Source organism: Bos javanicus, chromosome 16, assembly GCF_032452875.1.
Source record: "Bos javanicus breed banteng chromosome 16, ARS-OSU_banteng_1.0, whole genome shotgun sequence".
Classification (NCBI taxonomy): Eukaryota; Metazoa; Chordata; class Mammalia; order Artiodactyla; family Bovidae; genus Bos; species Bos javanicus.
This window is the reverse complement of record NC_083883.1, coordinates 58146193-58158327: the sequence shown is the minus strand read 5'-3', so window position 1 is coordinate 58158327 and position 12135 is coordinate 58146193. Positions and strand designations below refer to the sequence as shown.

Sequence of the window (12135 nt, the reverse complement as noted above, 5' to 3'; positions counted from 1 at the left end):
ACATGCTGCTTCAGCATACTGACTTTTGAGCTTCAAATACTAACCATTTTCCCTGATCAGAACCTTTGCACATGCTCTGATACTCTGCCTAGAATGATCCTTCTGCTCTGGCCCACTTCTCCTTTCATTCAGGTCTCTGCTCTAACAATAGTCTCAGAGATGGTTTGACCAACTCAATCAAAATAGCAACCTCTATTGTCAACTTTGTTTCATAGAACTTGCTGCTGTTTTTGTTTAGTCGCTAATTCGTGTCGGAGCATCTGATTCTTTTGCAATCCCAGGGACTGTAGTCCTTCAGGCTCCTCGGTCCATGGGATTTCCCAGGCAAGAATACTGGAGTGGGTTGCCATTTCCTTATCCAGGGGATCTTCCTGAACCAGGGATCAAACCAGCATCTCCTGCTTGACAGGCAGATTCTTGAATGATCTGGGAAGCCTTAAGAACTTACCTACTGACTTGAACATTCTTTTCCTATTAGCACATAAAACAAATGAAGAAGGAAGCTTTGTATGTACTGCATCTTCAGAACAGTTGTTGATACATGGCAAGTGTCCAGTGAATGTCTATTGAATGAACGTATGTAACTACCGAAGAATATCAATATCAAGAGACTGATCCACTGACCTCCTACAAATGAGTAATTAATTTATGATCAGATGTTATCTTCTAATTATATCCATCTCAGAGACTAAAAGTTGTAAAAAAAAAAAAAAAAAGAGAACCAAGAAAATATTTGGTAGGAAAAGTATAATAATTGACAGGATAGCAGCAGATGGATGAAGCCATAAAGCATATTAGTGAGATGAGTTAGAGAAACTCTGCTGCTGCTGCTAAGTCACTTCAGTCGTGTCCGACTCTGTGCGACCCCATGGATGGCAGCCCACCAGGCTCCCCCATCCTTGGGATTCTCCAGGCAAGAACACTAGAGTGGATTGCCATTTCCTTCTCCAATGCATGAAAGTGAAAAATGAAAGTGAAGTCGCTCAGTTATGTCCAACTCTTAGCGACCCTATGGACCACAGCCCACCAGGTTCCTCCGTCCATGGGATATTCCAGGCAAGAGTACTGGAGTGGGGTGCCATTGCCTTCTCCGGGAGAAACTCTGCTGCTGCTGCTAAGTCGATTCAGTCGTGTCCGACTCTGTGTGATCTCATAGACGGCAGCCCATCAGCTCCCCTGTCCCTGGGATTCTCCAGGCAAGAAGACTGGAGTGGGTTGCCATTTCCTTCTCTAGTGCATGAAACTGAAAAGTGAAAGTGAAGTCGCTCAGTCGTGTCCGACTCTCAGTGACCCCATGGATGACATACCAGGCTCCTCCGTCCATGGGATTTTCCAGGCAAGAACTGGAGTGGGTTGCCATTGCCTTCTCCAGGGAGAAACTCTACTAGGAGGTAAAAAATGAAGTAAGAGAATATAAAATTATATATATATATATGATGTAGATGTAGAAAGGATAGAAATTAAAGTATTTAATTGAAATTTCAACTAAGTGAAATCTCAGGAGAGAAAAGGAGGAAATACATGGTGAAATAATATGATGAAATATGCAATGATTAATTTCCCAGAATTAAGGAAAAATAAAATAACTCACACTGATAAGGTCCACTGAGTGGCAAACAAAGAGATAAGAAAAAAGGATGTGATCTCAGATTTAAATACTAAAATAGGGTGAGAGGAAATTCCCTGGTGGTCCAGTGTTTAGGATTTGGCACTTGTCACTACCAGGGCCCAGGTTCAATCCCTGGTCAGGGAACTAAGATTCCCTGAGAGGAAGTTAAGAATGATGCAAATGCAGGCAGTTTTATTCTAAAAAGTCTGAATCCCATTCATTATGACCTAAATGTATACTGATACCATAAGGTTATGAAAAAGGCTACAGTACACTCAATGTGATATATCAAAAATATAATTGATATTTTTGATAATTATATTTAAACTTAAATTTATGTGGAAAATTTTTTGCATGGTGTCAAGTAAGGATTTGATTTATAATCTTTCTAAATGGACAATATCCCCAGCATGATTTATTGAATAATATTAGTACTGTTTCTAATATTTATATATCTTTTTTTTTTCAGTGCTTGCTAAGAATTTGAAAAGGATGTTGAAATTCTTGAGAATTATTAGCTAGAGTAATATGCACTAGCTGCTGCAACAAACAAATTTTCACATATCAATAACTCTTCTAGTTTTGCATGAGCTTTGGGAGTGGTTACTCTCACCTCCCCACACGTGCAACTTTGGGTGGTTCTTTCCCTAACTATGTGGTGGTGGTTTCGTTGCTAAGTTGTGTCCAACTCTTGCGACCTCACGGACTGTAACCTGCCAGGCTCCTCTGTCCATGAAATTCTCCAGGCAAGAATACTGGAGTGGGTTGCCATTTCCTTCTCCAGGGGATCTTCCTGACCCAGGAATCAAACCCAGTCTCTTGCAATGCAGGCAGACGATCCTCAGGCAGTTTCGTCACACTCATCATGCCCTGTTCAGTGTTGAGCTGAGGACTTGAGGAAAAAGCTCTTGAGATCTATGGAGTTCTCTTTGTAGACCTCTTTCCTCTCTACAACTCTACCCTGAAAACTCTAGCCACTGGATCCTCAGCCTCTTCTCAGCCTCTCACATATGTTTCCTTATCTGAGGCCTAGGTCCTCCTCCCTGTAGTGTGGCTTGCAGATGTTCTTCAGGCATTAAGCTGGGGCAGTTGTAGGGCTTGCCTCATTTCTTTCCCCTTTCTCAGGGGTCACTGTTCTGTGCCACCTGACATCCAGTATCTAAAAGTGTTGTTTCATTTAGTGTGCCCATTTTTTCAGTTCTTTCATGTGGAAGGACTTGCTTCATGTTAATCCATATTAAAAGATGATTGCTCCTTGGAAGAAAAACTACCACAAACCTAGACAGTGTATTAAAAGACAGAGACATCGCTTTGCTGATAATGGTCTGTCTAGTCAAAGCTATGGTTTTCCTAGTAGTCATGTACAGATGTGAGTTGGACCATAAAGAAGGCTGAGCACTGAAGACTTGATGCTTTTGAACTGTGGTGTTGGTGAAGACTCTTGAGAGTCCCCTGGACAGTGGGGAGATCAAACTAGTCAATCCTAAAGGAAATCAAAACTGAATATTCACTGGAAGGACTGCTACTGAAGCTGAAGCTCCAATACTTTGACCACCTAATACGAAGAACTGATTCATTGGAAAAGACCCTGATGCTGGGAAAGATTGAGGGCAGGAGGAGAAGGGGGAGCCTGGCTTGCTGCAGTCCATGGGATCGCAAAGAAGCGGACACAACTGAGCAAATGAACAACAAATTATTAACACTGGTTCATCTTGGTACCAACCAAGAGTTTGAGAGTTAAGTATTAGCACACAGCAAAGGAAGAATGAAGACTAGCACATGATAGTTAATTTTACTTTACAACTTGGATTTAACTAACTCAAAACCATTATATGCTCTTGTATTGGGTAAACTATTGTCAGACAGAGATAATCCAGATTTAGCAAACCTTAGCTGTTAAACATAGGGTGGAGTCCTGAGATTTTGGCCAGCAGCTTTATTGCTTTGACCTAATTTTTCTAAACAGAAGGTGAGATAGTATCAGTTTCTACTATTTTACAATAAATTGATAAGTGCAAATGCAGTTGATGAATTGCTTTCAATGGGAGATGCCCAGGGCTCTGTGTGGGAGGACTCAGTGTGGGGTGAGAAAGGAAAAACCCGCTCTATCTGAGCAGAGTATTCACATTTAGAATACAAAAATTACCATACAAACTCAGGAAAAAGAGGAAACATATTGGCAGATGGAATATTTGTTTTACTTGATATCCTCTTCAAATGTTAAGAATAGGCTCCCAAACTAACTTCTCTTCCAACCTGATGTAAGTCTAATTATAATGATTATATCCAAATGTTCTTCCTCCTTCATTCTAGGTTGTTACACAAATTCATAATTTAGTGCTACTTTAGCAGTCCCAGAATTCTGTAAGAATTTTAAATTCTTACAGAATTCAATGGATGACAGGAATAGGTATTGGAGACAATATGGTAGCATGATTTGCCAGTAATTACATCCTAGTACACTCAGGGTACTAGGCAGAAAGAAATATCACTCATGATCTAGGAAGAGACGATGCAAATTACAATGGACAATGTACTGTTTTAAACGTTTCTTGATCCTAGCCGTACACACTTTCCCAGATCACTTAGGTATGCAACACCACACGCATGGCTGGTCAAGTTCCAAGGGGCAAATGACTTGCAGTGCTACCTGCTTCCATTTCAGGGTCAAGTGTTTTTCGCTGGATCTTTAATATTACCTGGTCTCCACCTCTTGATGACCTCAATTGTTCTGTTTTTGTAGAATGCTTTATACCTCATCTTATTTTGGTTTATGGTCTTTAAGTAGATCTAAATCTACCCATATATACATAAAATCTGTACACATTCACCACATATAAAACAAGTATATGTTTCTCTAGTCAATGTCAGCTTTTCCTAATGTTTGGTTTCTTTTTTTAAATATTTGTTTATTTGTCTGCATTGGATCTTTTAAATTGTATGTATTTATTTTTGGCTGTGCTGGGTTTTCATTGCTGAGCCTGAGCTTTCTCTAGCTGCAGCGAGTCAGGGCTGCTCTCTGGTTGTGGTGTGTGGGTTTCTCACTGTGGTGGCTTCTCTTGGTGCAGAGCACAGGCTCTAGAGCATGCTGGTTTCAGGAGGTGCGGCTTGTGGGCCCTAGAGCATGGGCTCAGTCATTGTGACCTATGGGCTTAGTTGCTCCAAGGCATGTGGGATCTTCCGGAACCAGGGGTCAAGTCGGTGTTCCTTGTATTGCAAAGCAAATTCTTAACCACCGAACCACCAGGGAAGCACTTGGGTTTCTTTTTATTAAGCTGACTAACCCTACTCAGTAACTTGCATTCACATTCATACAGCCACACCTATAATTCTTCATTGTTAATAATGTTTCTATTGGCTTGGGCGATATTTCACAAGGACTTTGACTGAAATTGCTAGCAGTAGGTTGAAAAGGAAATTAACTCCTCTTAATAGGATGAGTGACCTACTAAGGTATTAATACTCTTAGTTTACCTTCTCTAAAAAATTCTTGTAATTTCATATAGAAAGACTAGAAGGGAATAAAAGCTAATGATGCAATTCTAGCAATGAAAACAGCATGGTAGACATTTTCAGAAAAGAGTTGCCCTCAAATTATAAGAAATTACAGTGCTCCACAGGTAACTACCTCTGGTTTTAACGTATAAATTGGAGCTTTTAATTTTACCAGTAGATTATGGATTATTTTCTGCTACATGTATTATGATGCTATTGAGTTTCAAAAATTTTTCTACTTTTTCCTGTCCATTCACTTGGACCGAAAATATTTGACTCCTTTTCCTTCTCAATTTAGCTTTTCAGTAGTGTGTTTATTTCACATTCCTTATGTTGTTATAACAGGGCAACCACATTAAAAAAAAAATTAACAGAAAACGGCCATTCACCCACAGGTTTGATTGAGACAGCAGACAGGGCTAAAGGGAAGCAAACCCACCAGGTGAGTCAGGCAGAAAAGTTTTTCAGGGAGAATCTTTTGGGAAGATTGGTTACCAAAGGGCAGGGTTAGTGGAAGATGGAAACCACTGGCCTTATTTCCCTAAAATGTCATATTTAGCTAAGACACCTTAGAAATATATTTGGGAAGTTGAGTCCTGTTGACAATTCCATTCCATTTTAACTACATGAGATTTTGGGCTTCCCTGAGTCAGCAGTAAAGAATCTGCCTGTAATGCAGGACCACAGAAGACACAGTTTAGACCTCTGGGTCGGGAAGATCCCCTGGAGGAAGAGCCCCTAGAGGAGAGCATGGCCACCCATTCCAGTTTTCTTGCCTGGAGAATCCCACGGACAGAGGAGCCTTGGAGGGCTGTAGTTCATGGGGTTGCAAAGAGTCAGACACGCCCGACTTAGCTTGTGCACGTACATGAGATTTTACTTCAGAAGTGTTTTTGTGGAAGACTTGGGGTTTCATTTTGTCACTTTTGTCATCCACTTTTGTCAGGACTAATATTTTCAAACATGATAACATTATTTTTAATTTTTATTTCATGTTTACTTTTATTTTTCATTAATGTTCTCTTTTCCTATTAGCTACTTCTGAATCGGCTGACTTCCTGTCTGTGTGTTTGCCATTCTTCCTCTTTTCTCTTCTGCTTTCCCAGAAGATCTTGCCACCAGAAACTAGAAAGAACTGTGTACTTTCAGAATAGTCTTTATACATTTATCTGGTATTAAAGGGAAATTCTATTGCATCACATCGCCTCAGCTTCCTTTTGTGAGTTCAGATTATACTGAAGATAGGTTTCAAAGAGATAATACTAAGAGCTGATGATTTTTTTTCCCCCAGGAGATTTCTCAGCCAGGGTCATAGCACTTTCTGTCCTCTGAATAAGATACCTGAAAGGAAGAGACTGTTTTACATATTTCTCCTGAACTGCCTATAATATTAATCACAGTATTTCTTAAAAGGTTACCTGCGTCAAGTTCAGCTGGGTGAGGATAAGAATGCATATTCATAGGTCCTAGCCTAGAACCATAGGTTCCGAATCTCTGGAGAGAGAGCTCAGGAAATCAGCAGTTTTATTTTCGTTATGTGCTGAATCTTCTCCTGTGTCTTGCCTGAATTTTCAGTTACTGGCTAGATATGCTTACTTGAATGTATTTTCACCTCATGAACACTTAACATATCCACAATCAAATCATTCACTATCTAATTCTGTCATGCTGGTATACCTGAAGTCATCATTAGAGTCCTTCATCCTTGTGTTTCCTAATTTTTACTTAATCGTCTAATTGGCCTTTGTGCCAAGCACAGGGAAAGACAGTGATGACCTTCAGACAGACATAGGTCATGCCTCAAGGATCTTGACGATTCTGTTCTTTGGTTGTGCCAAGTCTTCGTTGCTGCAAGCGCGCTTCCTCTAGTTGCGGTGCTGGGGGCTACTCTCCATTGCGGTACCTGGGCTTCTCATCGTGGTGGCTTCTCTTGCTGTGGAGCATGGGCTCTAGGTGAGCTGGCTTCAGTAGTTGTAGGGCTCAGGCTCGTTAATTGCGGCTCATGAGCTCTAGAGCTCTGGCTCCATAGTTGTGGTACACAGGCTTAGCTGCTCTGCAGCATGGGGAATCTTCCCAGATTAGGGATCAAACTCATGGCCCCTGTTACAAGGCAGATTCCGATCCATTGTGCCACCAGGGAAGTCCAATGAAGACTCTTTTACAGAGAGTAACTAAATCCTGTAGATTCTTGTGTGTGTGTGTGTGTGTTTCAGAATACCCTTTTACTTTCCTTATCAGTATACTAACCTAGAGGGCTACCCTGGTGGCTATGTGATAAAGAATCTGCCTGCCAATGCAGGAGACGCGGGTTTGATCCCTCATTCAGGAAGATCCCCTGAACTAGGAAACGGCAACCCACTCCAGTATTCTTGGCTAGAGAATCCCACAGACAGAGGAGCCTGGTGCCTGGTCTACAGGATGCCTGGTCTACAAAGAGTCAGATATGACTGAGTGTGCACACACACACACATCCTAACCTCTCATCACTTACGCTTGGACTGCTCTAATGTTTTTCCAATTTGTCTCTTTGCTCCTAATCTCCCACCTCTCCTCAAAGATTAATCTGCTGAAAATGTAATCTTCAAAACACCACTTCAAATATATTTTACCCCTACTTAATCTCTTCATTATTTCTAACTGCTTGTAGCCTATTTTTCAAAGTAGAATCAAGGCTCTTTACAATATGGCCCCCAAATGAATTTTTGTCAAATGAACTCTTTGAACTCTATCAAATAGATATCTGAACTTGATGTAAGCATTTTTACTTATTTATTTTCTGGGCTCATGAGTTTAATTATACTTTAACTGACCAAGACATACTTTTCTCTTCCGGCCTAACAACTCCCTACCCCTGCCCCCCACCCCCACCCCCACCCCCACCACAATCAGCATGGCTGGCCCTAAGCACTTGCTCCAGTTCCTATGTTGATTCTCTGCTTTACTGATTAAGCATTTAGCACGTACATCAGTAGTCATGTATGGATGTGAGAGTTGGACTATAAAGAAAGCTGAGCACTGAAGAACTGATGCTTTTGAACTGTGGTGTTGGAGAAGGCTCTTGAGAGTTCCTTGGACTGCAAGGAGATCAACCAGTCCATCCTAAAGGAAATCAGTCCTGAGTGTTCATTGGAAGGACTGATGCTGAAGCTCCAATACCTTGGCCACCTGATGCGAAGAACTGACTCATTGGAAAACACTCTTATGCTGGAAAGATTGAAGGCAGGAGGAGAAGGGGATGACAGAGGATGAGATGGTTGGATGGCAATACTGACTCAATGGACATGAGTTTGAGTAAGCTTAGGGAGTTGGTGATGGTCAGGCAGGCCTGGCGTGCTGCAGTCCATGGGGTCACAAAGAGCTGGACATGACTGAGTGATTGAACTGAACTGAATGTACACCTTGGTAACATTACTTATTTTTACATATTTTTCTAACTCTTCAATTATTCCATGAACATATATTTATCTCTTCCTTGCCTAGTCAAGGGCTATGTGTAATAAATGTTCAATAAATATTCATCAGATTCCTTGGCTAATAAACACATGAAAAGATGCTCTACATCACTCATTATTAGAGAACTGCAACTCAAAACTACAATGAGATATCACTTCACACGAGTGAGAATGGCCATCATCAAAAAATCTACGAACAATAAATGCTAGAGAGGGTGTGGAGAAAAGCGAACCCTCTTGCACTGTTAGTGGGAATGTAAATTGATACAGCCACTATAGAAGACAGTATGGAGATTCCTTAAGAAAATTAGGAATAAAATTACCATATGACCCACAATCCCACTACTGGGCATGTATCCTGAGAAAACCATAATTCAAAAACACACGTACTTCAATGTTCACTGCAGCACTATTCACTTTAGCTAGGAAATGGAAGTAGCCTAGATATCCCTTGATGGCTGAATGGATAAAGCTGTGGTACATATATACAATGGAATATTACTTAGCCATAAAAAGGAACACATTTGAGTCAGTGCTAACGAGGTGGATGAACCTAGAGTCTATTATACAGAACAAAGTAAGTCAGAAAGAGAAAAACAGATGTCGTACATTAATGCATATATATGGAATCTAGAAAGGTGGTACTGTTGATCCTATTTACAGGGCAGCATGGATTGCAATGGACATGAACTTGGGCAAACTCTGATAGATGGTGAGGGGTAGGGAGGCACAGCATGCTGCAGTCCATTGGATCAAAAAGAGTCAGACACAACTGGGAGACTGAACAACAATGGAGATGCAGACAGAGAACAGACTTATGGACAAGATGGGTAGGGTGGGAAGGAGAGGGTGGGATGAGTGGAGAAAGTAGCATGGAAACATATACACTACTATGTGTAAAATAGATAGCCAGTGGGAAATTGCTGTATGACTCAGGGAACTCAAACTGGGGCTCTGTGACAACCTAGAGAGGTGGGATGGGGAGGGAGGTGGGAGGGAGGTTTGAGAGGGAGGGGATATACCTATACCTATGGCTGATTCACACTGATGTGTGGCAGAAACCAACATAATATTGTCAAACAATTAAATAAAGGGGGGGAATATTCATCAAATTATTTACATTCATTTACTTATGGATTCCTTCATAAAAAATTATTTGAATGCCCACTGAGAACTCGTCTGGTCCTTTCTTTCATGGAGCTTAAATTTTAGTTGGAAAGACAGACTTTAAGCAAATAATTAAAATAAAAATGAGATCAATTGCTTTGTTTGCCCAGAAATACTTAATAAGCACCGATCATAGGCCAGGTATTGGGTTACATGAATTGGCTAGGAATATAAAGCTGAAGCTGATAGGTTAATGGAGGAGAATTATAAAGTATAAAATACAATGTTGTAAGTGCAAACACAATATTCTAGGGACACAAATGAGAGTGCAACTCTCTATGCTGAGAAGTCAGTAAGGCTTGATATTTTAATTGGGTCTGGAAAATAAATTTAAACAAAGGGTTGTATAACAGAATAATCAGGAAAAGAAGAGGGTTGTTAGAAATCTGATATGCCCATCCTTGTATCATTATTCTGAGCAGAAACCTGAGCTAGGAATATGAGGGTGAGCAGTTAAGGCAGACTTAAGATGGATGGGTGGTTCACGGCCAGGTGAATGGCTAGGTATTGCTGCTGGGCCTGCATCGAGGCCCTCGCCTGGCCCTGTCCCCTCAGCATGGACAGGTATTCTTAGAGAAAGGCCCTCTAATTGCACCTAAGAGAATTAACTGAGATCCTTCCCTCTAAGAATCATAGCATGAGTATTGGAAAGTATACTGACAATCAGAGTTAGTTGTTTCTAATTTACATCACCCAGAATCTGGGGGAGGAGGGGTCTCAAAATGGCAAATGAAAATCTGTAAACAAATTTCCGTATTTCAAAAAGCCTACCAGAAACTGCAACTTCTGGTAGCATTAACTGTCAGATTTTCCTTGTTTTGTGCTAAAAATCGTATCAGACACACATCAGACGGAGGTTTTAACTGAGCTATGTTCCGATTAAATGTAACTTGTTCTCTCATTATTATGATGCTTAACTTGGTAAATTACTTTTCAAAGGAGTGAGATCACGGTGGAGCACGTACAATTGGAAACACCTGCTACCACGCTTGCACTGTACAAAGCACTGTTCACTGACTTCAGTACTGTGGAATGGCTAACAGCAGCGGCGCCTGGAGTCCTGTCAGTCCAGAACTCTTCTCAGCGGCTCGGGGCTTCCAGGTTCTTTCCCTGTGTCCCAGCCTTCAATATCCGAACCGAAGTACCTGTCGTACCCTGGCCACCGGGTCAAACTGCCTGCCTCCCAAGCCACCAGCCGCCGCTCCCAGTTCATGTTCAGGAATGCGGCTCACCCCCACGCATGCGCGGTGCGGCAGCCCCCGCGCCGGCGCCGCTCCCCTCCGCCAGGAGCCGGGACCCTAGGTAAAGCAGGAGGGTCTGCGCCCTGGGCGCGCGTGCGCAATTGCTTTCACAGCACTTTTTCTCCCCCGTCCCCCTGCCCCAAGCCCTCCGCCACCATCCATTTCTCTCTCCGCTGCCCTTTCGTTCCCTCACACGGCCCTACCCTCGGGCACGTTACGAAAGAAAACCGGCTCTCCAGTAGGGCGGTGTCGTTGCTAGGCCGCCGCCGTCTCCCAGGGCGCGCTCGGCGCGTCTGAGCGCCACCCGGGCCGCGTCTGAAGTTGTATCCCCCGCCGCTCCCGCCCCTTCCGCCGCTCGCGCGCGCGCACGGCCGGCCCACGGCGCGCTCGGGTTGGTTGCTGCGGCGATCGCGGCGGCGGCGGTCCCGAGAGCGGCAGTGGTTCCTGCTTTGCTTTAATAGTTCCCTCCGCCCCCTCCCGTCGGACGCTGCTGTGTGGTTTTGCCTTTACAAAAATCAACTTTATTGTTCCTCAGCCCCGCCTCCCGACGCGGCGCGCGTCCTCAGGATGCACTGAAGGCAGAGGGGAGGGAGGCGGCGGCGGCGGCGGCGGCGGCGGGTCGCGGTCGCGGTCCCTCTCCTCCGAGCTCCCAGCCGGAGGGGAGGGAGTCACGATGTCTGGGAGCCGCCAGGCCGGATCGGGCTCCGCCGGCACCAGCCCGGGCTCCTCTGCGGCCTCCTCGGTGACTTCCGCCTCCTCGTCCTTATCCTCTTCCCCGTCGCCCCCTTCCGTAGCGGCTTCGGCGGCGGCGCTGGGGTCCGGCGGGGCGGCCCAGGCCGCGGGCTCCGGCGGTCTCGGGGGCCCGGCGCGGCCTGTGCTGGTGGCGGCCGCGGTGTCCGGCAGCGGCGGCGGGAGCGGCGGCGGGGCGGTGTCCGCGGGCCTGTCCCGGCTCAGCTGCGCGGCCAGGCCCAGCGCCGGCGTAGGAGGGAGCAGTTCCAGCCTAAGCAGCGGCAGCAGGAAGCGACCTCCGCTCGCCCCCTTGTGCAACGGGCTCATCAACTCCTACGAGGACAAAAGCAACGACTTCGTCTGGTGGGTTGGACGAGCAGCCTCCAGCAGTCCCCCCCCCCCCCCCGCCAAGTCTCTGCATTAGGAGTTTCTGCTGTTGGGG

General features: G+C 44.2%; 1 protein-coding gene and 1 long non-coding RNA gene across 8 annotated transcripts in view; one reads left to right on the top strand and one right to left on the bottom strand.

Annotated features, from left to right (window-relative positions):
* LOC133228019 (uncharacterized) overlaps window positions 1-11500 on the bottom strand; it is a 33720-nt gene extending 22220 nt beyond the window's left edge. For all 3 annotated transcript variants that reach the window (XR_009730027.1, XR_009730025.1, XR_009730026.1), the window contains exon 1: window positions 11168-11500. This is a non-coding gene — a long non-coding RNA (uncharacterized LOC133228019). The remainder of the gene's footprint in view (window positions 1-11167) is intronic.
* COP1 (COP1 E3 ubiquitin ligase) overlaps window positions 11500-12135 on the top strand; it is a 224004-nt gene continuing 223368 nt past the window's right edge. For all 5 annotated transcript variants that reach the window (XM_061383278.1, XM_061383280.1, XM_061383281.1 and 2 more), the window contains exon 1: window positions 11500-12056. In XM_061383278.1, coding sequence (XP_061239262.1) covers window positions 11638-12056 — 419 coding nt within the window. In that variant the 5' untranslated portion in view covers window positions 11500-11637. The remainder of the gene's footprint in view (window positions 12057-12135) is intronic.